We start from the raw sequence: 25,812 nt of genomic DNA, 5'->3' as shown, positions 1-25,812 counted from the left end.
ATGGTTTTGGTGCATAGACACATCGGGCCTGTGATTTCACAGATGTTATTGCTTAGAATGAGACGAAGTTCTCAGGAAGGAAGAAAAGAAGGAAATGAGTGTGGGAGAGAGGGAAGGGAAGGGAGTCAATTCCAGGCTGATTAAAGAGAAAATATTAACCAAATAGCAGTAAAGCTGGTATTAAGATTTCAGGACCACTGTCAAGATAATATGCAAACAATAAAATACACATAAAAGCTCAACCACGTATTAAACGAGATTTGGGGGCCCCATTGCTGTTTGGAATAGTCTAGGCCCTTGTTTTTCCTAGCACATTCCCTTCTTTGAACTTGGCTTCCATCTTCAAAATGTATTTGGACAAGTTCTGAACTGGGACCGGGGCTGGGGAGGCTTTATGGCGAGGATGGAAGTAGACCATGTAGGGGGGCGTGGGATTGGAATCTGCTGGGAAGAAGGGTTTTTCTGGGTTGGAGCAGGGAGGAGAGAGCAGCAGTCTCGAAGTCGAGGGGACTAGATTAGGGTCAGATTCTGAAGATCTCTGAGCCAGCTGGAGTGGCACTGTGACAGGTGCCGCTGTGAGGAGAGTTGCTCCCAGAAGCATGGAATTCTGGAGACAGCAGGGGCCTCAGGAGGCAGCATCTGGTCCAACTGCCTCCTTTTGCAGAAGGGGAAACTGATCCCAGAGACCCATTTAGTTATTCAGTTTTTGATCTATTTATCTGTTTATTCAACTGACACATTTATTAAGTGCTTATTGTATGCCAGGCACTGGGGATGCAAAGATGAATCAACACACGTAGGAGCAGGGTCCACAGATAGGAAGCAGGCTCTGGAGTTAGGGTCCGGGCTGCCACACCGAGTGACTTCAGGGCTCCCCTGCGCCATGGAGCCTCTGTTTCCTCGCCTGTGAAAAGGGAGATAATTACAGAGCCTACTTACCTCCGGGGCTGTTGCAAAGGTGCAATGAGGTCATGCACGTGTGCTGGTTACCATTGCTATATCACAAATGACTCGCAAACTTAACTCTGACTCACTGGGAAGCCCTGGCTTCCCAAACCATCCCATCTGCTTTCTGTGTGTGATACCAAATCCAGATCAGCCACAGCAGGGCCTCGGGGCACCCCAGCTCCCGAGATGACTTCTCCACCCCCACGCCCCAATGCATCAGCAGCCCACTAAAGAGGTGAGGACGCACAGGCAACCTCAGTCCTTCTGTGAGGAGCTCTGTGACTATCAAAGTCCCCAAGTTTCCTATAGTTGCAATCTGCTGGCTCCCAGCAGTGCTCCATAAATGCTGCTTATGGCGAAGAAACCAGGCATGGCTGGTCACCCTCGTGTGCAAGGTGAAACAAGAAGGCGCTTTGTTTTGTTCATGATTTGTGGGCCAGGCATGCATTTGGGAAGGACTCAGTTGAGCAGTTCTTGTTGGCAGGCAGGTGTTGGCTGGGGTGCAAGTATCTGAAGGTAGGTCAGGCTGGACATCGAGCTTGGTGCACTCCTATGACCCATGGGCAATGCTGGCTTTTGGCTGGGACCTCAGCTGGCTGTCCCCTGGAGCCGCTGAGCATGGCTTCTCCAAGTACTCAGGGTACTTGGACTCTTCCATGGTGGCAGAAGCTGCCTGGACTTCACTGATGTCGCCTTGGAAGTCACGTAGTGTCACTTCCGCTGCATTCTGTTGGTTGAATGTGACTCACTAAGGTGAGCCCCGATTCAAGGAGGAGGGACAAGGATCCCTTCTCAACCTGGAAGGAGTGTCAGAGAATGTGCCATGCATTTTAACAATGCCCCAGCATCACAAAAGCACGTAGCACGATGTCTGGCTCAGCGTGACGCTGGATCGCTGTTAGGTGTTGAGACATGGTCCTGGTGAAGCCAGCTGCATTTGGCCAGGGTCATGCAGCTACTTCAGATGCATAGGCCTGCCTGGCTGCAGCTTGGTTTCTTCAGGATGGAGAGAACCTCTTTTCTGTTACACTATGCCAGGCTGCTGCTTGTCTCCTTGTAACGTCACACCCCAGAATTGGAATGAGCAGCAGCAAAATACTTACCTTGGTACTTCTTGCTTCACCTCACACAGAATGGTCATAAGCAGTGACTGGTCTTTTCACCCTAAGCTGTATTTATGGAACATTATTAGGGGACTAGCAGATTGTGGCTTGGGGGACTTGGGTGGCCTCAGAGTTCTTCTTGGAAGGAATGAAGTCGTCTTTCCCTCCTTCCTGTCTTGGTGTGTTGCTGACGCATTGGGGTAGGTGGTCTCTGGAGCTGGGGGACCCTGGGGCTCTGCTTTAACTGGCCTGGGCTTTGAGCCACCCAACCAGAGTGGAACATTTGGAGCCCAGGAGGTCTGAGCTAGACCGAAGCCCACTCATCACTCAGCTCCAGTTCCTGAACATCAGGGGACTCTTCGCACCCATAGTAGAAACTGACCATTCTCCCCCACCTCTGTGGGTGCAATACCCAACTTGTTCCTCTAGGGTGGGGCTTCCTAAACTGGATCTAAGACCCCCTTTTGAAAATCAAATTAAAGCGAGAGACCCTCTGAAAAACTCATACTACATAAACAGAAAAAATTTCAAACAATTTCAAAGGACTTACAGGGTCTGGAACTCCTGAAACTTAAAATCTTTCCATTTGAGCCTTCCCTCCTCTATCCCTTCCTTCCTGATTTTAAATTAATTTTCGGCTCCTAACCTCAAATGATCATTTTTTTCAAACCCAAGGCTTAGCGCTCTCATGTCTTGATGCTTGTGGTTCAAGGTAATCCAAATGCCCAATTAACGGGAAGCGATTTCCAAGACGACGTGCTGGAGATGGCATGAACTCCCACTTACTGCTGTAATTTTGCCCGGCCACACGGCTTCCTCCAGAGAGGCGTGCGTGTGTGTCAAACAAGAGAGCGGTTGTGTTTGGGAAGCTGAGACAGCCTAAGTGAAGTTGTAAAATTGAGGTTTGTCTGAAAAGAGCCCGTCCTGGGTCTTGGATCACTGTTGTCTGTCAAGGACGTGGATGCTCTGAACAGGCCCCACCCAGCGGCAATATTGCCTCCGCCCTTCCTGCCCACCCCCGCCCCAGCACACCTGCCATTCGGGGACGGTGCTGGGAGCAACTCGCTCACCACTTCATATCTTCCCCCCACCTTTATTGAGGCATAATTGACAAAACTTACATATATTTAAGGTGTACCACTTAATGTTTTGATATATGTCAACACTGTGAAATAATTACCACAATCAAGCTTATTTCTGTACCTGTCACCTTACATAGTTACCATTCTCTTTTCCTGTTTTTTTTTTTTTTGTGGTGATAGCACTTAAGATCTACCCTCTTAGTACATTTTCAGTATGCGATACAGCGTTGTTAAATCTATTCACATTGCTGCAGTAGCTCTCCAGACCCATTCTTCCTGCATAACTGAAACTTTGTATCCCCTTGACAAACATCTCCCCCATCCTTTCCCCCTCCCCCCAGCCCCTGGCAACCCCGTTCTACTCTCTGCTGCTATGAGTTTGACTATTTTAGATTCCACGTATAAGGGAGGTCATGTGGTATGTATCTTTCTGTGTCTGGCTTATTTCACTTAGTGTAATGTCCTCCAGGTTCATTCCCGTTGTCCCAAATGAGAAGATTTCCTTCTTTTTTTTCTAAAGGCTAAATAACATTCTATTGTGTATATATACCACATTTTCTTTATCCATTCATCCATTGATGGACACTTCTTTCCATGTCTTGGCTCTTGTGAATAATGCTGCAATGATCGTGGGAGTAGAGATATCTCTTTAAGACACTGATTTCATTTCCTTTGGATATATACCCAGAAGAGGGACTGCTGGATCATACGGTAGCTCTATTTTTTAATTTGAGGGGGGGAACATCTATACTGTTTTTCATAATGGCTGTACCAAATGACATTTCTACCAACAGTGTACAAGGGTTCCTTTTCTGCACACCCTTGCCAACACTTGTTATCTTTTGTCTTTTTGATAATAGCTGTTCTAGCATTCATGTGGCTTTGATTGACATTTCCCTGATGAGTAGTGAAGTTGAGCATTTTCTTGTATACGTGTTGACTGTTTGTGTGTCTTCTTTTGAGAAATGTCTATTCAAGTCCTTTGCCCATTTTTTAATAATATTATTTATTATTTTGCTATTGAGTTGTCTGAATTTCACCCATCCACTTTGGAGCAGCATTTCTCAGATTTTTGGTAGACATCACAGTTACCTGGGGGAGCTTGTTAAAAAGCAGATTTCTGGGTCTCACCCTCCGAGGTGCCGAGTCAGTGGCTCCAGAGACCTATCAGAAACCACCCTTCAACAAATTGGCTCGGGTGACTGATGGAGGTGTCCCTTGTGACACGTGAGGAATCCCTTGGCCCTAGAGAATGAAGAATGACGTGCAGGTGAACGCATGACCTAATTTTCTGGAAACAGAGCCCAAATGTGTACTTAGTGCTCAACTCCAGCTAAACATTAGAATTACCTATAATACTCCCCCCACAATGTTTTATTACGAAAAATCTAAGACATACAGGAAACATGGAAGAATTGTATGGTGAGCAGCCACGTCCTGCCTGCTTAGAGTCTACAATTAAAATTTTGTTTTCTGTTTACTGTGTCATCCAGCCAGCCAGCCTTATTTTTACTGATGCATTTCAAACTAAGTTGCAGACATGAGTACATTTTACCCTTAAACACTTCACCTTGCACAGCGTTAACTAGAATTCAATTTCTGTTCACAATGCTTTATTTTAGGTTAAGTGTGCCTAGGGTGAAGGGCACAAATCTTAAGTACACCTTTCACTTTTTGACACATGCGCATACCTGTGAAACCCAAGCCCCTTCCAAAAATGGAACATTCCCATCACCCTAGAAAATTCTCTCATTCCCCGTCCCAGTCTCTCCCTGCCTCCTCCTCCCGGCCACAAGCAATCGATGTCCTGAGTTTTTTCCACTATAGGCTAGTTTTTGTCTGTTATAGGACTTTATATAAACGGAATCGTACAGTGTGTTCCCTTGTGAAAGGCTTCTTTCTCCTGGGGAGCTTTTAAAGCTCCCAGTGTCCAGGCTGCTCCCCAGCACAATGACATCAGACTCTCTGGGGGTGGTCAGTATTTTTTTTAAAAAATTCCCCAGGTGCTTATACTTCATAGCCAAGTTTGAAATCCACTCGCGTGGAGAGATTTCCATGTCTTTGTCCATCCCCACTCCCCCCGCTCCAAGCCCTCTCTCCCAACTACCCCACCCCAGTGGTTAATATCCTCACATCAAAATTTTATTTTCCCAGAGACCCATTCCTCTGTAATTTTTTTTGGAGGGGGGTGGGAGGGAGGCAGAGTTTTTTATTAGCACACAGAACATTTAACATTCCTTCAGAAGTCGTATCTTTGGGTGACAGTGCCTAGGCCATCATTTGAACCAAAGGTCACCAGGAGGTCCTTGACTTACTTCTGCTTGACCAATGACCCCACATGATTTCCCTCAGAACAAAGGAGGCTAAAGACAATCTCTTTGACTACAGAAAGCAGTCTGAGAAGGTCATTTAGTCCAGGCCCTCGGAGCCTTCCAGCTTCCGGAAGAGCTGAGGCCAACCTCAGAAGCCTCCTCTCCACCACCCCACATCATAAAAAAAAAAAAGACTAAAACTAAGACATGGTTAAACAGGTTGAAATTCTTAGTTTTATAAGACTGAACTAAAATATTGAGCTGTTCAGTTCAGTACTAGATACCTGGCTAGACTGTTTGACAAACTATTACCGTGAACTTATCAAAAGTTTAGCTTGGATTGACCTTTTATTTTTTATTTAATAATTTTTTTTAGAGACAGGGTCTCACTTTGTCACCCAGGCTGGAGTGCAGTGGTGTGATGCTAGCTCACTGCAGCCTGGACCTCCTGGGCTCAAGTGATCCTCCCGCCTCAGCCTCCTCGGTAGCTGGGACCACAGGTGTGCACCACCACACCTGGCTACTGCCCTTTTATGTTTGTAGTTTTACATCCAGGTTTTACCTTTGGGGCTCGCAGCTATCCTGTGAGATGGGCCTCTGCTCTCACCGCTGTTCTGCAAATAGAGAAATTGAGACAAAGGGAGATGTCATGAATTGTCTAGAACTTTCCCCCATGATTTCAGAGCTGCCTCTAGTGTCAGTCAAAACCCTTTTTTGAATCACAGATCCCTTATGAGTAGCTGATGCAAGTATGGACTTCTTCCCAGAAAAATTGATCAGCTCTAAATATTTGATATTTTAGGGGTTCATAGACCATTCAAAGCCCTTGCAGGGTAAGAACCTCTGATCTAAAATATAATAACGTGTGAGGTACAAACTAGTGTTTATTGAGCAATGTGTACATGATATATGCTAAGCATTTCCATGTATCGTATCATTTGACGACTTCAAGAGGTGGCTATTTTATCATCCCCATTTTACAGACAGGAAACTGAAGGTTAGAAAAAGGAAGAACCTAGCCAACACCCAGTGGCCAAGGTAATGGATGCTGAAGGAAGGCACATTCGCCCAGCCTGACTTCAGAGCCTGAACTCGAAGCTACCACCCTGGCATCGTATTGTCTAAAGATTTAGCTAGGGTGACTCAAAGCTTCACATCAAAATTGTCATGAGAGATGGGTGCTCAAGGCCAGAGAGGGGGATGCTTTTGAGTTTCTTAGCACTCCTGAGGTCGTGTAGCCCTAAGACCTGGGTGAATCAACACAGGGAAATTTACATAACTTCTTTGTGACCTTGGTTCTCACCAGCAAGATGGCACTGCCCTTCTCCAGCTTGCTGGTGTGGTGTGAACTGACCAAAGCACTTTGTAGGCACGAAGGAGGGAGTGATTATTTATCATTTGCACTGGGCTAGATCCCGCCCGGGCTGTGCCGTTCTCAGTCCCTGCTGTGTCCACGCGTGTTAGAGCAGAATAACTTCCCCAAGTGCATGAGAAAGTTAATAAACCAAGAAAACTCTCAAGGGGTCGTGTGGCCCTTTTAAAAATTTTAATTGTAGATTAAAGGACTAGTGAGAAGAGGAATTTGCTCCAAGAGAACAGGGATTTTACAGTCCCTAGCCTTGCCCCAACGTACTGCTTTCGGTTGTTTGAAAAAGGCTGCCAGAAATTGGGTAAGCATCACCAGGGGAAAACAAAACAAAACAAAACAAAACAGCCCAACACACCAGCACCTCTGCCACCTGCTCCTGTGAAAAGGCCGATTCAGTCGGCTGCGGTGGAAAAGGTTCTCGGGGGTGTTCGTTAGCTGGAGGCTGAGGACGCAGTTTGGCCGTGGACTTCAATATTCCCTTGTAACGTTTTACAACCCAGACTCGGCGACAATGGCGTCATTCATTGCACTCGCTCACGTGGGACAGAATGGGAGAGGGGGGCCGAGCTGGGGAGAAGCTGGACTACAGGGTCTGGTACCCAGGGCGAGCTGAGATACTCAGCACCCCGGCTTGTGTCTCGTGAGCAACCCAGACTCTGATCCGAGCTTGTCTGTGGGATGCAGGTACCGCTGGTGGACACGGCAGAGAGCATTGGTGAGATTTGACATTTGGTAAATTAAAGGCTCCACCAACAGTAGGATTGTCCAGTAGATCTTGACATTGCCCTGGTGTAGCCAATATCCAACTCTGTCATTACCAGCATGCTTTAGATGGCAGGATGGTTGTGTTTGCAGACAGTTGGTGTGCAGGAAACGATTCCCTATTATCGAATATTAGTCAGTTGACGTGAGCATAGGAATCGGACTGACCCTGGGGGAAGCTGAGCTTTACCCCTTAGCTGTGTGATCTGGGACAAGTTACTTAACATCTCTGAGCCTGCATTTCCTTATCACTAAAGCAAGTCTGACTGTAGCCATGAAATGAAGTTCTCGCCAGCATGAAATGAGGGAAAGCATGTAAGTCAACCAGTATAGTGGCTGGAACGTTAGGAGGCACTTTAAGAACAGCATGGCTAGGCACAGTGGCTCACATCTGTAATCCTAGCACATTGGGAGGCTGGGGCACGAGGATTGCTTGAGGCCAGGAGTTCAAGACCAGGCTGAGCTAGAGCGAGACCCCGTCTCTACAAAAAATAGAAAAATTAGCCAGGTGTGGTCACATGCACCTGTAGTCCCAGCTACTTGGGAGGCTGAGGCAGGAGGATCACTCGAGCCCAGGAATTTGAGGTTGCTGTGAGCTATAATGGTGCCATTGTACTCTACCCGGGGTGACAACAGAGCAAGACCCTATATCAAAACAACAAAAAAAAAAACCAGTATGGATGAGGAGGAGAATGAGGATGATGATGATGATGATGATGATGATGAAAAACCAGCCCTCTATTGCTGCCCATATTCCCAGAGACACAGGAGCTTTTCAACTTTCACTTTAATTCTCTTGTGCCCTTCCTTCTTCAGTGATGCTCTTAAGCTGTAGAGGAAAATAGTTTATCTTCTCATCACATGGACTTCAGAGATTTGGATTTCTGCCATGTGGGTATTAACCACGTACCTTTGATTGACTGTTCCTTTGACTGATCGTTGTTGAGCTCACTGAAAATCACCCGCTGTTGTTTGGTTCTAACATTTCCTCCTCTTTGTCTCTGTAACCCTGTACCGATCGGGAAGTCACTTCACCCTTCTGTGCCCACATTTCGACACGTGTCCACAGGGCTAGGGAACGTTGCGTTTCGGGCACTAAAAGAGATGTTCGTGATTGATGGCAGGGATGATGTTTCAGACTCCTCGGAGAGAAACAAGCTGTGAGGGGCGAGTGGTTATGGGGATAATATTGCTTTCCCACTTCTGTGAGTGTTAGTAATCAAAAGCAGAATTTGGCCTTTCCAGAGAGTAATTTTGCAATTTGGCAGCAGTGGAGCGGAGAATTCCACGGAGTCCATTGATACATTCTCTTGTAAATTCTCTCAGCCAACATTTTTTAGGGGTTATTTTCTTTAATTAAAAAAAATAACCATCCTCATTAAAAATGTAAAACCAAAAGAGATTTTTTTTCCCTTCCTCTTGGCACTCTGACAGGTCAGTACTTGAATTAAGCAGACCTAAATAGAATTGCCAGCAAGATTTGACAACTTTTATAATGTTTTATTATTATTATAATTTTTCTTCTTCTTCTTCTTTTTTTTCCATTACGTAGCTTGAACCACAAAGCAAGAGCTATAAAGCTAATTTCATTCCTTTCAGCCTCTGGGCCCCAGGGGAAGATTCTGACTGCTGTGGCTACTTAGGGTGGCTCCAGTTTGGTTCTGAGATGGTGCACACCACAAGAAAGCTGGGCTAGGGCAGCCCTGGGTGCTATGAGGGTGTCTGCAGCCTCATGGAAACTTGGCAGACATTCCTTGTCCCCTGCTTGGCCACTCTGACGTGCTTTCTCATGAAAAACAAAAACAAGGGCATGGGCTACTCACACCCCCGAGGGATACAAGAATTGGGAAGGGAGTCTTGGGCCCCAAACACTGGCTCCACTAAAAGCATAATATGTTTTAAAAATCAAAAGAAATAATTAGGAAAGAGTATAGAAAGAATTAGGAGATGGTTGGGTTTGAATTCTGGTTGTGTCTCTTTCTAGTCGTGTGACCTTGGGCAAGTTGCTTCATCTCCCTGAACCTCAGTTTCCTAATCTGTAAAATGGGAACAAAAACAATCCCTACCTCGTAGAGTCACAGAAAGGATAAAATGGGCTAATGCAACATCTTTCAAAATGTGTTACCTGTAGCTCTTTGCACATGTGATGATTTCAGGTGTGCTCTTTGATTTTAACAGTTAAGCATTTATTTTAATTGTATTGAAGGAACTGTAATTAGTACCACAAATTCATAATTTTGCAAATATTATCACTTATGGTAAGGCTAAACTTATTTGGGTAAAAGATTAATTTAAAAGATGTAATAGGCTGAAGAGTAGCTGGTTATCGGTCATGGCAAAAATCTCAGCAGACTGAAGTTTGGGATTTACTGCTACATATTCCTTCCAGGGAAGGGATTCTTAACCTGTTCCATGCCATGGGGCTCTCTGGCAGTGTGTTGAAGCCTGTGGATCACTTCTCAGAATAATATGATTAAATGCATGAAATAAAGTACGTAGATTACAGGGGTGGGAGGAGGGTGGGGGATGAAAAATGATTTACTGGGTACAATGTATATTATTTGGGTGATGGATACACTAAAAGCCCAGACTTCACCACTACACAATATATCCGTAGAACAGAATTGCACTTGTACCCCTTAAGTTTACACACACACACACACACACACACACACACAAGCAGACAGAGGATTCTGAAGTGTAGCCAGGTTGGAGAACGTTGGGGATCTTGTTCAAATGTAGATGATGATCCAGTAGATCTGAATAGGCCTGAGTAGTAGTCAGATCATTTTTCCTCCTTCACGTCTGTTTTCTTTTTCTTTTTCTTTTGTTTTTTTGAGACAGAGTCTCACTCTGTCACCCGGCTAGATAGAGTGCAGTGGCATCATCATAGCTCACAGCAACCTCACACCCCTGGGCTCAAGCTATCCTACTGCCTCAGCCTCCTAAGTAGCTGGGACCACAGGTGCGCACCACCACACCTGGCTAGTTTTTCTATTTTTTGTAGAGATGGAGTCTCACTCAGGCTGGTCTTGAACTCCTGGTCTCAAGTGATCCTTCCTCTTCACCCTCCCAAAGTGCTAGGATTACAAACATGAGCCACCATTCCCGGCCCCACATCCATTTTCTACTGCCACCTTGATTGGGAAAACATCTTCACTTTTTAAAAAAGACACTTTTATATTTAAGGGACTAGAGGCAAATATTTCCTTGAGTCGGCCTGTAATTTCTTTGACTTTAATAAATTACAAATGGCTTAACAGTAATACAATCGACTGCGTTCTGATCTTTGGGGAGTACAAAATTAAGCATAATATTAGAAGAAATAACATTCTCCAAATCCAGAGAACTTGGGGTCAGTGAGCAAATAGGGTGGTGAGAATGGTTCAAAACGTGGATTCTGCAGTCAAACAAATCTGGGTTCAGATTCCGGCTTCATTACTCTCTAATGTGCCCCCTAATATCTCTAAGCTTCAGTTTTCTAATGTGTTAAATGGAAGCGGTCATAATATTTGTTTTATTTATTTAGTCAATAAATATATCCAAAGCCTACGTGATGCCAGGTACTATTCAGAGGAAAGCAGGGTAGCCAAGAGGGGTACCTATCACTAACTTATAATATCTTTGTAAGAGTAAAAAGGATACTGCGTGGAAATTGCTTAGCCTAGAGAGTGACACGTCACGGCTCCACGAAAGAAATACATGAGTTACAAAAGAAGCCAATTATATGGAAATAGAGTTATATTTTGATATTTAATTTAAATGGCCATATAGCAGTATATGCACTTTATAAATGCCCTGTCCGAGATTCCCTGTCCCCAGCCCAAATGTTGGGTGTGGGATGTCAGGAGTCGGGCTTGTCCCTCCTATGTCCTTGGATATTTCTCTCTGTTGTCTCTTCTCTCTTTAAGCTGCCTGTTCTCGACTCCTGTGCAACCCCTGCCTCCAATCCATTCCCCACCCACCTCGTTTCCTTTGAGGTTCCTGGTGCTGCATAGCACCCCTTCCCTTCTTCCCAGGAGAGGGTTCTATTGAAGCTTCTGCATCCTTCTGAGGGAAAGTGAGTGGGGATGCCTGGTACGAAAGGTGAAGGTCAGGGAATGTGGAGAACCCATCGTGAAGGTGCGAGGGACCAGGCTTTGAGCCCTTTTGAGGATGCTGTCCATAGGCTGTTGAGTGTTTCGTATCCCTGCGTCGACACTAAGGCTTGGAAGGGCCACATCTCAGATGTGCACACAGCCTGGAAGTGACGGGGATGGGGCTTGAGTTTGGAGCTGCCTGATCCTCGATCCCAGGCTGTGGCTTTTGTCTTTTTTATCCTTGTTCTTCCTTCTTTTTTCCTTCCCTCTGTCTCTTGCCTTCTCCTTTCTCCCTCCCTCTATTCTCTTCCCCCAAAGTCATAACAATAATGATGGTGGTTGCCATTTGTTGAACACTTAGTATGTGCTGTGTACCTTTCTAAGTCTTTTTCACGGATTAACTCATTTCTTGTCTCAATGACTGTTTGAACTGGAGACATTTATAATCCCTGTTTTAGAGGGGAAACCCAAGGCATGGAAAAGTTAAATACGTCCGTGGCCACAAGGACAGCAGCTCAGGAGAAAATTCTAAGACACAAGTAGCAATCTATCCAGCTTAGAGTAACCTAGGATCACACCTGACTCTCCTAGGTGCTCAGCTACCATTTTTTACTAACTTTGGGCAACGACCTCAGCCCTGTTTTAATGATAGGCCCCCAGAGTTTAATTATGAATAACTGCTCAGCACATGTGGCTTTTGAATCAGGGAAATCAAATACATATAGACTAGGTTGACATATTTCGAAATACCATGTGTGTTTATTGATCGTTAAGAGGGGTTCTTAACTGGGGGTGCTCATTTATCTTTCTGCATATGTATAGAACAATCAGTAAATATTCTTAAGTTTTTATTATTTATTTATTTATTTATTTGTTAAGTAGAGATGGGGTTTCGCTCTTGCTCAGGCTGGTCTCAAACTCCTGACCTCAAGCGATCCTCCCGCCTCGGCCTCCCAGAGTGCTGGGATTACAGGACTATCAGTAAATCTACTTGCCTGGTGTGTAAGGCATGAAGAGTTAGTGTCCAAATATATGTCCGTGGAATATGATGGACATAAATGCAGCTGGATCACTTCGCTTGTCAACAAAGTTCTGGTGGATTCTTGGACGCATGTTTCGGCAACTGAGGGAATCTGTGTCAGGGCATTGATAAAGGTTACTTTTGATCTTTTCTCTTTCAGTAAAGAGTATCCCGTGGTTCCCAGGAGCACGGTGAGGCAGAAAGTGGCCTCCAACCATAGTCCTTTCAGCAGCGAGTCTCGAGCTCTCTCCGCCTCTTCCAACTTGGGGTCCCAGTACCAGTGCGAGAATGGCGTCTCTGGCCCCTCCCAGGACCTTCTACCCCCACCCAACCCGTACCCACTGCCCCAGGAGCATGGCCAAATTTACCATTGCACCAAGAGGAAAGGTGAGTGCGAGAGCCCCCGACCGATTCCCCTTCCTCTTCCTTCCTGTTCTGGGTGGAGGGGGGAGAGTATACATTCATTTATTCAATGACATTTATTTATTTAAAAACGTAAGCAACACAAAAATACATAGAGATTGTAAGAAATTCAAACCGTACAGGTAAAACTAAAGGTTCCCTTGACTTGTCTCCCCCAGCTCCAGCCCCTTCCTTGGAGAAAGCTTATTTGAAGTGTCCAGACCTATTGTGTTCACTTACGCATGCATGCACACACACACACCACACACGCACACACCACACACGCACACACACACAGAGAAGTAGAATTTTTTTTTTTTACTTTTAACATAGATGAAATCCCACTGTATGGATTTTGCAGCTTGCTTTTTTCCCCCGTTAAGCTGTAGAATGTGTTTTAGATCTCTTTTCATGAACCTAGACGGCCTCATTTTTTTTTAACTGCTAAAGAGGGAGAATTGGTTGGAAAGGATAAAACGGAGTTTATTTGGCCACCCCCGCTAGTAGGCAGGGAGGTTGGTCGCTGGTTGTATTATAAGCCTTGACTTAGGGGACCTCCTTGTAGCTGTAAATGTCTCTTTGGTGTATGTGCCGGTGTTTCTCTCCCAGGTGGCTTCTGAGCACTTTTTTCGTTTCCAGATCAAAACCAGTAACTGCTTTGCCTCCTTCTCATCCCCTCTATAAATCTACGAAGCTACTGTCTGATGACTTTTTTCCTAAGTCGTCTGAGTCCGAAGGGGCTACGCCAAAAAGGGAGATTTCCGGTGGTTCTTTTCGTGCGCCAGAATTGAAGTGGTTGGCATGGGTCATGTGGGCGAGTTCAGCTCGCTACAGCAATTGCTTGGCGTGAGCTGCAGGTGGCGTGGTGGGGAGAGTGCAGGCAGTGGGGACAGAGAAACGCGGGTTCACATCTCGACTCTGCTACCTGCTTCTTGTGTGGCCTCACCTCACACAGGCCCCTCTGAGCCTCAGTTTCCCACTTTGTAAATGGTGATAAGTTTCCCAGAGCATCTGATACTTGGTGAGCACCCACTAGGTGGTAGCTACGATGGGATAAGTGGTAGATATTGCTCCAGAAGGCAGGAAAGAGCCAGGAGGAAGCAAAGAGAAGCTGCTCCTCTAGGTCAGCGGTCGAGAGGACGAATGCAGAAGGGGCAGTGTAGTCTAGAGCTTCCATCCGTGGTCCGCAGATCAATCAGGAGGAAGTCCACCTTTGCCATTTTCAAATGTTTGTGAGTAGAGACAAGTTACTTAACCTTTCTAAGCCTCATTAAAAAAAACAAACCTGTAAATTTGGGCTCATGGTAGGAATTTTCTCCTATGCTTGGTGCGAAGATGTCATAAAAACATGCCTGTCATGTGTTGGCTCAGGGATAATTAAGTAAGGAGTAGCCATTTTGCTCTAAAAGGCCCGAATCTTAGCCTGTCATACGTCACAGCCTCAGAAAGCAACACAATGCCTTTGGAAGTCCAGTGTCCAACGCCTGGATCCTTAGAAAAAACAGCTCACTGACAAGAACCCATGGAAATGGATGCCCTGGCAGCTTTTTCTGGAGCTGGAGTTCCGTGAGGAAAGTCACACAGTTTAACTATTTGACAATTCCTGATCTTGCATTTTGCGTTGGTCTGAGCACGGGGCTGGGAAGCCGAGCTGGGTGCAGCCTGACTTCCAGACTTACCTGAAGCCCATCCAGACTCCTTGGATCTCAAAGGTCTGAACAGTATCTCCCCAACAGAACCCCTGGCCCGACTCCCAGCACGTCCACTGCTGGCTGGGCTGGAGACCAGATGTCTGCAAACATGTCTGCCTTGTTAGGCACGAGCAGGAGGTTAAGGATGTCCCAGGCAACACGGGTTCTTGCACGGAGATTGTGTTTTATATTCTATTTAAGGATGCCCTTTCTAGCTAGGCCCCAGACCAAGCCTTTTCAACACTATTCAGTAGGTGCTAATATTCATCCCCTTTACCAATGGGGAAACTGAGGCTCAGAAATGTTAAAAAAATGTGCTGGTGCTTCTCGAAGGTGGAATTTGAACCCAAGCCCAGCCTTGTCTGTAAACTCTCCACCTGCGCCCTTAACCACCACTCTATACTGTCTCTGTTACCTTGCTTATCAGCTACAATCTCGAAACTCCATCTTCCACTAGAGAGTGGCTTTTGAAACTGGGTCCAACATGCTGATTAAAAGCTCACCCGGTTTGAATTAGAGAGCTCCGTCGATGAAATTAATGCCAGACCAAAAGAAAGAGATGAAGAAGTTGAAAAGAATCAAGGTGCTTTTTCGGTTCGGTATTTACAGCAGCATCCTTTATAAATGCATTCCTGCAGGATGTAGTGGAAAGGCTTTGAATGGGAGGTTCATAAACCTCTGAGATGATGCGAGCCATTGACTTTCATGGGGCATGCAGGGTTCTCAGGTGAGCTGAAGTGCAACTTGCGGCGGCTGCTGGGGGAGCTGGAATTGGTGGCCAGTTCATTGCAGAAATAATCACAGAAGCTGACAGTTTGCAGGTGTGTGGACCCTGGGCCCATGGCTTCACCTTTCTGGACTTCATCTATCTTTTGTGCAAAATGTGCGGTAGTCATAGGGTTGAGACAAGACGAAATGAGGTCATGCGTGGAAACTAGTTCCTGGCACCTGTGAGTGCTCAATGCACGTTTGCTGGCCACCGCCCTGCCCTCGCGAAGCCCACACTGTCGCAAGAAGGTCCAACATCATACATGTAATTATGTCATTGTTTAATTAAAAATGTGATCAAAGGCTATCAAGGAGATAGGCAAAGTGCTAATGGATCTCCAACTGGCGTGTCAGTCCGGGGTGGGAGATCGGGGAAGAATTGGAGCTGAGTTTGGAGGAGAGTGAGTGTTGAGTAGGAGAAGGGGAGGTGCGTGGGTGTCCAGGCATGGAGCAAAGAGAGCATGAAGCCCCTCGGGTGCAGGGGAGCCTGCCCTCTCTGGGGAGTGAACAGAAGGCTGGTATGCTGGTGCCCAGAGCAAGGGCACAGTGGTGGGGATGAGGGCCAGTGAGAAAGGCAGGGGCCAGCACGATGCCAGTCCTTAGAAACCATTTCAATGAAGGACCTCAGCTTTTACCCTAACAGCAATGGGTGGCCATGGCAGGGATTTAAGCTCATGAGTGACATGATTAAGTCTTTTTTTTTATCTTTATGATAATAACTCTTAACAAAATAGGCATAGACGGGATATACCTTAAAATTATGAAGGCCATATACGATAAACCCACAGCCAATATCATAGTGAATGGGGAAAAATTGAAACCATTCCCACTTAGAACTGGAACCAGACAAGGTTGCCCACTATCTCTGATTAAGTCTTTTGATTCGAAGCAGTCCTTTGCCGTGATAGGAGGGGACTCAGTTTGACACCAGAGACCTGTTAAGAGGCTATTGCAGGGTCGGAGGCATGAGACAGTGGTTCAGACCGGGGTGTGGGTGGGACCAGGCCTTAGTGACTGATTGGAGATAACAAGGTGGAGAATTACCCTTTTTCCATGGATTTGGAAACCGAGGCTTGGAGAGATTGAGGAACTTGTCCGAAGTTACCCAGCTAGTGAGTGGCCCAGCCCGAGAGTCACTGAGAGGCCTGTGGGGTCAGGGTGCATGGGGTGTGCACCCTGGAGAAGACCTTTCACCCTTCCAGAAACCTCTGCCCTTCTCACCTCCCTCCATCCCCAAAAGGGAGCTGCCCGTGACAGGGGGCATTCCAGCCAAGCTCCGTCTGTCCTGCCTGGGAGACAACAAATAGCAATTCATCATCAGCCTCCACACTGTAGAGTGATAAGGAATCAGCCGAGGTTTCCTTCCAGTTTGGGATTCCCGTTAAGTGATAACTCCATGGGTGGTTTTCCCCCGGCCCCCGCCTGACCCGCTATCTGACTTCCCCTCATTGTCTGTCTCCTTTCCAGCGAGCCCAGGAGTCAGGCCCAGTGAAATGTCAAAGGGCCAGGCGGGCCAGAGGGCTCCCTTGTGTTTGGAACCGGCTGTCTCCAAACTATCTCTCCCGATGGATTGAGCCACAAAAGCTGGGATGGTCTTTTATCAATGCCACTCAATCAAATCCAGGACCCCAGGGCCTGGGAGAGCACTTGTCTGTCTTTCCCCCTCCTGCCCTGACTCTCAACCCCACCGCCATTAGAAGTGAAAAGCAACCCAAATAAAGGTTTTAGCAAAGCTGTGCGCTGAACTGGACATTCAAAGGAAAGCCAGAGATCGAGAGGGGAAGGGGAATTGTAAAGGGCTTTGCAGGGTGCATTTTCTCAGAGCTGCTTGTTTTTGAAAGCAATTCCACATCATTTCCTTCACTGCATCCCCATGGCTGGGGAGATGCTGCCCATCCCCGTTTTTCAGGGGGCAAACAGAGGATGGAGAGATGGGGTTAGATTCTAAGGTTATGTGGCTAATGAGTGGCAGACCTGGGATGGAGTCATCAAATAAATATTTATTTATTAAGCACTTAATGTGTATTGGGCACTGTGCTGGGTGCTTGGGATAAGCAGAGGACAAGGTAGAAAAGGCCACCCCTTATGAAACTTGTATTCTCATGGAGTAGACAGATAATAAGGCAGGGAGTATATTTGATAATTTCAGGTAGTGGCTAGGTGATATCTGAACCTGAGTGTTTGATTTCTAGTTGCGGATCTTCCCACAATACCATTCCAGTCTTCCCCATTTTATGGTAAGAGCTAAGAGCATGGGGATACCAAAAATTCCATCTATGCATCCATGCATCCATCCATCCATCCATCCACTCATCCACCCCTTCATCCACCCACTCACTCATCCACCCATCCACATACCCATCCACTCACCCAGCCACTCACTCATCTCCCCACCCATCCACATGCCCACCCATCCACCCAACCACCCATCCATCCATCCCTCCATCCATCAACCCACCCATTCACCCATCCATCTAGAAGGGTCAAAGGCCACCTTTCATGTTGGCTGAGCACATAGGGTTGCATGAAAATGGACAGCTTGGGGCAAGCCTGCCAGGACAAGCACTGTTCTGTGAATCAGAGGCCTGAACTGTAACACCGTGTGCCTCTGCCCTCCCCCACTCTCCAACTTGCTGAAGGTTACTCAGCTGGAAAGTGGCCATTCACCACCTGAGCTTCAGGGTCTCTGTCTGTGAAGACTCAGCAACAGTCTTTCACCTGAATGAACTGACTCAGCAAGGGAAATGACTCATTTGGGATGATGGGGTTACTGATTTGAAAGCAGCTCTGTGAGCTTTCCAGCTCTGGAATCCACCCAAATACCTTCAAGTATTGGATGACCTTCAAAGAGCCATCTGTCCAGTCTCCCAAGAAAGAAATGAGGGAAGAGAACAGATCTGGGTTATTTGGACAGATAAGACTTGAACACTTACTTAACGTGCAAGGACGATAGAAACTAGACTGAACTTAGTATTATCTCAATTAAATTTCACAAAGAGTATTATCCCCATTTGCAATCAAGGATGGAGACTGGAATGGTCCAGTGACTCACCCATGGTCACAAAGCCAGTGGGCATCAGAGCCATAGCCCTACACTTTGATATCTTTAATATCATAACTAAAGTCACTTTATCCAGAATCAGAATGATCTGGAGAAATTCAAAGGACCAGGGTTTTACACAGTGCCATGCCACGATAGCTGGTTAGAATCAGGAGGAACTTTTCTGTTATCCAAGGGACTCAGGTGGGTTTGGAGCGTTGCAATGTAACTGACCACTCTCTGAAGCTGAGTTGTGGACTCATCTCCTCAGAAGACTTGGTGCTTGACCACAGCCCATTCCCCGGTCATGCAAACGGAACATGGTTTGGCTGGAGAGAGGTCTTTGCTCTTGAGCAGTTATCAGGCTCCCAATAAAAAGAAAGAGACCAAGCCATAACCAAAATAAACACAGAGATTACATCCAGAGCATTTATCATGACCGACCTGAAATTTGGATCCTTGCTTTGGAATTTCTTTACAATGTGATGAGGGCTGCGAGGAATTTGAGAATGCTCAGGACCCGCTTTCATCAATAAGCCAACATCGAGTTTTTCTTAGGGCCCTGCATCAGATCTTTGGGGTATTAAAAACTGGAATGTATAATTTTACGATTTTCCAAAATGTGTTCCGGCCTTTTTCTTATTATTCTTCCTTTTTTTTTACTTGTAACGAATCTGGAAGGGGATCAGAAACTCGAGCGTGGTTAGTTTGCCTTGCTTTTTTTTTCTCTTGCCAAGGGTACCCTGCAGCTGTACTTTCTATTATTGAAAAGGGGAACGCCCTGGTTAAATGGAAAACCCAAAGGTTATGATTGCAGTGACAAAGGAAACACTTGGATTTATGAATCTGGGGGGTGGAAGGAAAAGTGGAAGAGAAGGAATCAAGGGAGGAGATGGTGAGGACAAAAACAAGTAGAGTGCAGCAATGTCTTTGAGACTCCAAAAAGAAAAAAAAAACCCACCCAGTTGAAAGGTGAAAAATGTGGCTGCTCACTCATCTGGATGTCTTCAAACATCTGGATGGTTGGCATGATGTAGATAGAACACCTGGAAGAGCACATTTTTCACTTTTTTTTTTTTGGTGCAAATTTTTGGGCGTCCTATGGGTCCCAGATGTGTCCCAGAATGAGTCCAGCTAAAAATAAATTTGCTTGCTGTTAAGTGGGTACAACCCTAGCATAGATTTGTTTTGTTGATGGAGACTTTGGACTGACCTACAGGTGTCACTTGGAGAATGATGCACATAGAGGTGTTTGATAGAAGCCAAACCCAAGCTACTCTGTGGGTGTTGGGGAGCTGTTTTACAAACCAGCCCAAAGCCAGAGGATTTACTGTTGAGTGAATGACTCACTTAAAGCCTTATATCTGAGAACATCTCTAGGTCACAGAGTGTCACCCTCTCTCACTTACTGCTCAGTGTAGGATGGAGTGGGAGTGAGGATGGGCACTGGGACCAGGGTCACATCTACCTTGTTTGCCAGCCCATCTCCAGTCCTTGACACTGCATCTAGCACCTGGTAGGGGCTCAGTGAACATCTGCCAGATGACTGGGTGATAGAAGTATGGAGAGTTGGAAGCAAGGTGTGGTGGGCAAAGTAAGTTAGATCTGGCTTTGATTCCAGCCTCTGTTCCTTCCCAGCTGTGTGATCCTGGGCAAGTCGCTTCTCTGAGCTTCAGTTTCTGCCTCTGTGAAACGGGAATGACAGCAGACACCTTGAGGAGTTACTATGAAATTGGAATAAGGTCACTTAGTAAGGGCTCAATACATAAGAGCTGTTATTATTTTCTCTCATTATTGAGTTCAGCATCCTGCCTTCTGGGCATCGACCATCGCAGTGAGTTGCATGGATCACGGATGCGCCAATGTTTCATTTGTCTTCACACTCCCCAAAGACAGACATAATATATATTTTTAACATTTATTGATTAGAAAGAGATGGGAAGATGAAGAAAGAAGATTTCCAGTTTGGAGGGTAAAAATCCATCTAAGGAATGAATCTGTGTTAGGTTTTCACCTTGGTAGATATTTCCAAGCATTACTTCCCATAAAGGAGACAGCTCGAAGGTATGTCTGCCATGTAACTGACGGGCAGTGTTACCCTTGCCACGGGAGCAGCTCTCGATGTTGCATATGAGGAGATTTCCATGCTCGATCTTATTTAATTCTTAGCCACCCAGGGAGGTGAGTATTGCTGACTCTGATGTGAGAAGATGAAGATGAGTCTCTGAGGGTTAGTGCCCTGCTGGTGTCACCCAAGCTTGACTTAGAAGAGCCAGATTCAAACCCAGACATGTCCAGGCTCCTGAATCTGGGGTCTGGGTCTTAGGGAGTCCTTGAACCCCCTGAAATTGTATGCAAAACTTTGCATTGCACGTGCAATTTTCAAAACATTGTATTTCAGTGTATTTTTCTAGGAAACGGCCCAGCACATTTGTCAGTTTCCAAAGGCGCCAATGACCCTAAGTGGTTAAGGGAGACCCTCTTTCAGAGACAGAACTATCTCTGCTACCATACACTAGGAGATAAGTAGTGCCCAGAAGAGGGAAGTGACCTCATCAAGGAAACAGCAACACATTAATTTGTGCCGACTCAGCAAATATTAACTCGTATGTGCTTACGTAAGGTATCAGGAAAGGATTTGGGGATTCACTCAAGCTCCCATCCACCCATCCATCCATCCACTGCAGAAATATTTATTGCATGTCTTCTCCATGTAGCATAACACTGAAAAGCGAGGACTTTGTAGTCAGACTACCTGGATTCTAATCTGGGCTTCACTGTTTATCAGTCATGTAAGGCAAGCTTCTCAACTTCTCTTTTTTTCCCCCTCATCTATAAGATGAGGATAGTAGTAAACCCACCTTGTAGGCTTGTTGTGAGGATTAAATGGGTTACCTTATGCAGAGTGCTCAGAGCAGTGCCAGGCAGGGTGAATACTCTATGTATTTGTTTTTACTGTTATTATTGATAATATTGTTATTATTAGTAATAGGTGTATAGCAGGTTCTGGAAATATGTCGATGGGTAAGACAGAAAATATCCTGTCTTCGCGGAATTTACATGGTGGGGAGGAGGAAAGATGATAATCATTGCTATTTATTGAGTGTTTCCTTGTATCAGGCTCTGGACTAAGTGCTTAGTATTTATTTTCCCATCCAGTTCTCCACCCTGCTCTTTGTAGGAAGTGCTTGTTGTTACCCTTTTCATTTTCACAGATGAAGAAACTGAGCTCAGAAAGGCCAAACTTAGAACTCCACAGCCCATGGTCTTAACAATCGCTGTCCGCCCCCTTCTCTTCTCAGCACGGAGGTTGGGCTAACAATCTCTCAGATTTCATTCTCCAGTCCTTGGCCAAATGGCTGTCTCTGCCTTTAGCTGTCTGGTGGCCTCATTGGTGTCTCTCCTTCTGTCTTCCCAGATGAAGAATGTGCCACCACAGATCATCCCTATAAGAAGCCCTACATGGAGACGTCGCCCAGTGAAGACGATTCCTTCTACCGCGCCAGCTACCCCCAGCAGCAGGGCCTGAGCGCCTCCTACAGGACAGAGTCGGCACAGCGGCAGGCCTGCATGTACGCTAGTTCTGCGCCCCCCAGCGAGCCGGTGCCCAGCCTGGAGGACATCAGCTGCAACACGTGGCCCAGTATGCCTTCCTACAGCAACTGCACGGTCACCGCCGTGCAGCCCATGGACAGGCTACCCTACCAGCACTTCTCTGCTCACTTCACCTCGGGGCCCCTGGTCCCCCGGCTGGCTGGCATGGCCAACCACGGCTCCCCACAGCTCGGAGAGGGGATGTTCCAGCACCAGACCTCCGTGGCCCACCAGCCTGTGGTCAGGCAATGTGGGCCTCAGACTGGCCTCCAGTCCCCCGGCGCCCTTCAGCCCCCCGAATTCCTCTACTCTCACGGCGTGCCAAGGACCCTGTCCCCACACCAGTACCACTCTGTGCACGGAGTTGGCATGGTGCCAGAGTGGAGTGAGAATAGCTAAAGTGATGCCTGCTTCACAACAGACATTTGCTAGCGAGAGAGGAAAGAGAAGGAGAGAGAGAGAGGAGAGAGACAGTAGAAAAGAGAACCCCACGGACAAGATTTTTCATTTCACCCAAGGTTCACTTCTGCACTCGAGGCTACGGGACGCTGATCTAATCAGTACCTTGAAACCACAATTCAAAAAATGTGACTTTGTCTCAAAACTTAAACAAACAAACAAACACACAAAAAGAGTCCCACCCCCAACGACTACCACCCTCATCAACCAGCCACATCCACACCACCTCCAGACGTCCTCCCCGATTCCTTCCTTTGGGCTCTAGAAAGTCTTGCCTCATTGAGTGTTTTATCCTAGCGTGTAGTTGGAGTCTTTCCCTGTCTTGGTGTTAATGTTGACGTTGTTATATAATAAATAATAATATATTTTTTTCTTTCAATTTTCTTAACGGGACCCAGTCCCTTATTAGGGGGCAAGTCCGAGGCAAGTATGTTTCAAAATATGTACTTGCGGGATTCCCCTCCGATAAACCATCCCTCAAACCTAAATTCACCACCCTCCCCTTCACTAAGAAAAGTACCTACCTCTGCCATGTGATGTTTCTGAAAAGCCTCCCTGAGTCCCAATTTTCTTTGATGTTTGTCCTGCCTGTCCCTGCATCACGGCACTTGGTTTTGCCTCTACTTACCGACGGAGTCAGAATAATGTCGACCCCATCTGGCATCGTATCTCATTCCCTCCTACCGTCTTCCCAGCTCCATGTCTTCCCAGCTGTCTGTCGCTAAAGCGTGGCCTATAGCTTCCTGTCCGGAAAGCTTGCTTTGACAAACTTAAAAAGCCCTGATTTACATGCGGGCAGAACTGTGATAAGCAGGGTACAAGCTCTATGCTGACAAGAGTTGTGAAAAAAAAAAAAAAAGCCAAAATAAATATTCTTCCTGATTAAAACAAAAAAACCAAAGCCAGCCCCAAGCTTCCAAGCCTCCATTGCCGACGACCCAAATGGGATGCCAAGCAAAATCCACAATTTTCAAAGAAGAGGCAAGACGTGCTCACCGATTATTTCTCTGCAAAGAGATCACGCCAACACCAAATGCCGACACAAAACTGTGTTTATTGCAAGCAGAAAAACAGTATTAAAAAAAAAAAGTGTGCAAGTAAAGTGTTATGGTAGGGTTCTTCAGATGTAATATTTTACTGGTACTATTTATTTATAAATAGGAATTCTAATTAAGTAATAACATGGAATGAAACCCAGCATGGGAGCTGGCCAAGAGCTTTTAATTTTATTGGTACTCAAAACCAAGTTTGTGATTTTTTTTTCTTTCGAATGTGCTTTGCTTTTCTGATTAAAAAGATTTTTTTTTTTTTAAACAGACCCTAATAAAGAGAACAGGGTAAGATGTGAGGCTGAGTATGTCCAAGTACGTGAGAGAGTGTGAGTATGTTTGTACGCGAGTGTCCTCAAGCGATTATGTCTTTTTATGTTGCTAAGGGGGGGAGGGTGAGAATTAAGTACTCGTGCCTTATATTTTTGTGCCAATTAATGCCTAATAAATACCATGTGCTTAAAAAAGTACGAGGGACTTGAACACCCATTTTTTTTTCCTGTTCTTTCTACTGATTGAATGGAGGAAACATTAGGTGAAGAAAACAGAAAGGAGTGGTCTTGTATGTGAATTTCTTATCTCATCTGCCTTCTCCTGCCAAGCTCAGGGGTAGTTAGGATCCATTGTACTTGAGTGTGATGAAGCTGAATATATTTATCCACTGGTTTGGATCCCTGGAATGAAGTTATTTGTCCTAATTGCATTTGTGTCGGCAGTGGAAAGCAAAATTATTTAGGAGTCCACAATGATCTAAACACGGTATGTAAAAATGGTCCTACTATATATAACACGTAATGTTTGGTTTTTCTGAAGGATCTTTTTCTCTGAATGAATTGTTGGAATCAGGTGTTTTGGGAGCCCCCATGCAAACAACTTTATGGACCATCGGTGGTCCAGATATTTATTTAAAAGCCATGAATTTAGGATTTGTGAGTTTGTCCTGTCTAAACACATGTAGGACAGACCAGAGCAGCAAATTGGTATTCAGCTAGTGCTGCACATTGTTTTTCTGTTTTTATGATTTCGGTGCCACACCCCTCAAATTGTCACGAGCCATCAAGTTTGTCACAACCATTTGAAGTAGGAACAATTGGCTTGTTGATTACAAATTATTCACTTGATCCTGTCCCCCTGGGAACGTTCCTAGGCAAAGAACCCCTGAGAAGTGTGAATTAATTATAAAGAAATGACAATTCAGCTTCTTTCAAGTGCAAGGGAAAAACTAGGTCAATGGGTTTCCTGTTCCCCAAGGGACTGAATTAGTAAAGTTTCACTGAACAGGTTCTGACTGTACTCTACACAGATGTTTTTTCTGATGAGTTCAACTGTTTTAAAAGTTGCCTTTGAGGAAATTACCTTTGAAACTAATTTTACCAACTATATAAGACTTATTCTTTCAGAAGAACATCACCCAAATACCGAATGAACACCCCCACCCCCACTACTCAAACAGTTGCCATCGTTGGAAAATCATTAAAATTATGATCGCAGCAAGTTTCGTAAATCAGACAAGGGACATTATCATTTTATAACAGATACAGATTAACCTCTTTGAGTTCCAAACAATAGTTATAATGAATGTTTTTACTGAATCGGTAGAATTAAGAATGTAATATACAAACGTCCATGTAGTTTTATCACTGTGCTGATGTTGAGAGGCACAACACAGATTGTTATATTCCTATAATATATGCAGTGGATGCTTGCTGTGGACTGGACATGGCGTCGGTACGGGGCACACAGCAGTGAACAAGGTGATGGGGCTATGTCCTCTTGGAACTTACGGTTTAGTGAGAGAAACAGCCCTTAGGTGATTGTTTGCAACATTGATGGATGACTATGGTAAGAAGAACTATTAATACAAAGGCAGCATGCTCAAAGCCATAAAGGGATAAGACCAGGACTCCTCACCTGGTCTGGGGAAGGTGACTTTTGAGCATAGTCCTAACGATGTATAGGAATTAATCAAGCAAAAAGTTGAGAGGAAAAGCACTCCAGGCAGACAGGACAGCTTGTGCAAAGGTCCTGAGACAGAAATTGTGATGGAGGAATGAGATGTAGATTTCTACATGGGTAGTCATCACCTAGTCCACATTCATTCATTTATTCAGCAAATACGTATGAAGATCCTAC

The 25,812-nt window shown here is 45.6% G+C and overlaps 1 protein-coding gene across 4 annotated transcripts in view; it reads left to right on the top strand.

Moving 5' to 3' along the window:
• TBX5 (T-box 5) overlaps positions 1-24,149 on the top strand; it is a 49,388-nt gene extending 25,239 nt beyond the window's left edge. For 3 of the 4 annotated variants that reach the window (XM_012663438.1, XM_012663435.1, XM_012663436.1), the window contains 2 exons: positions 12,837-13,063; positions 21,996-24,149. In XM_012663438.1, the coding sequence (XP_012518892.1) occupies positions 12,837-13,063; positions 21,996-22,570 (802 nt within the window). In that variant the 3' untranslated portion in view covers positions 22,571-24,149. The remainder of the gene's footprint in view (positions 1-12,836; positions 13,064-21,995) is intronic. The other variant, XM_012663437.1, reaches the window with a different exon arrangement.
• Positions 24,150-25,812: the final 1,663 nt, after the last annotated feature.

Source organism: Propithecus coquereli, unplaced genomic scaffold (assembly GCF_000956105.1).
Source record: "Propithecus coquereli isolate 6110/MARCELLA unplaced genomic scaffold, Pcoq_1.0 Scaffold81, whole genome shotgun sequence".
In the NCBI taxonomy this organism is placed as follows: Eukaryota; Metazoa; Chordata; class Mammalia; order Primates; family Indriidae; genus Propithecus; species Propithecus coquereli.
This window is presented reverse-complemented; position numbering and strand designations above follow the sequence as displayed.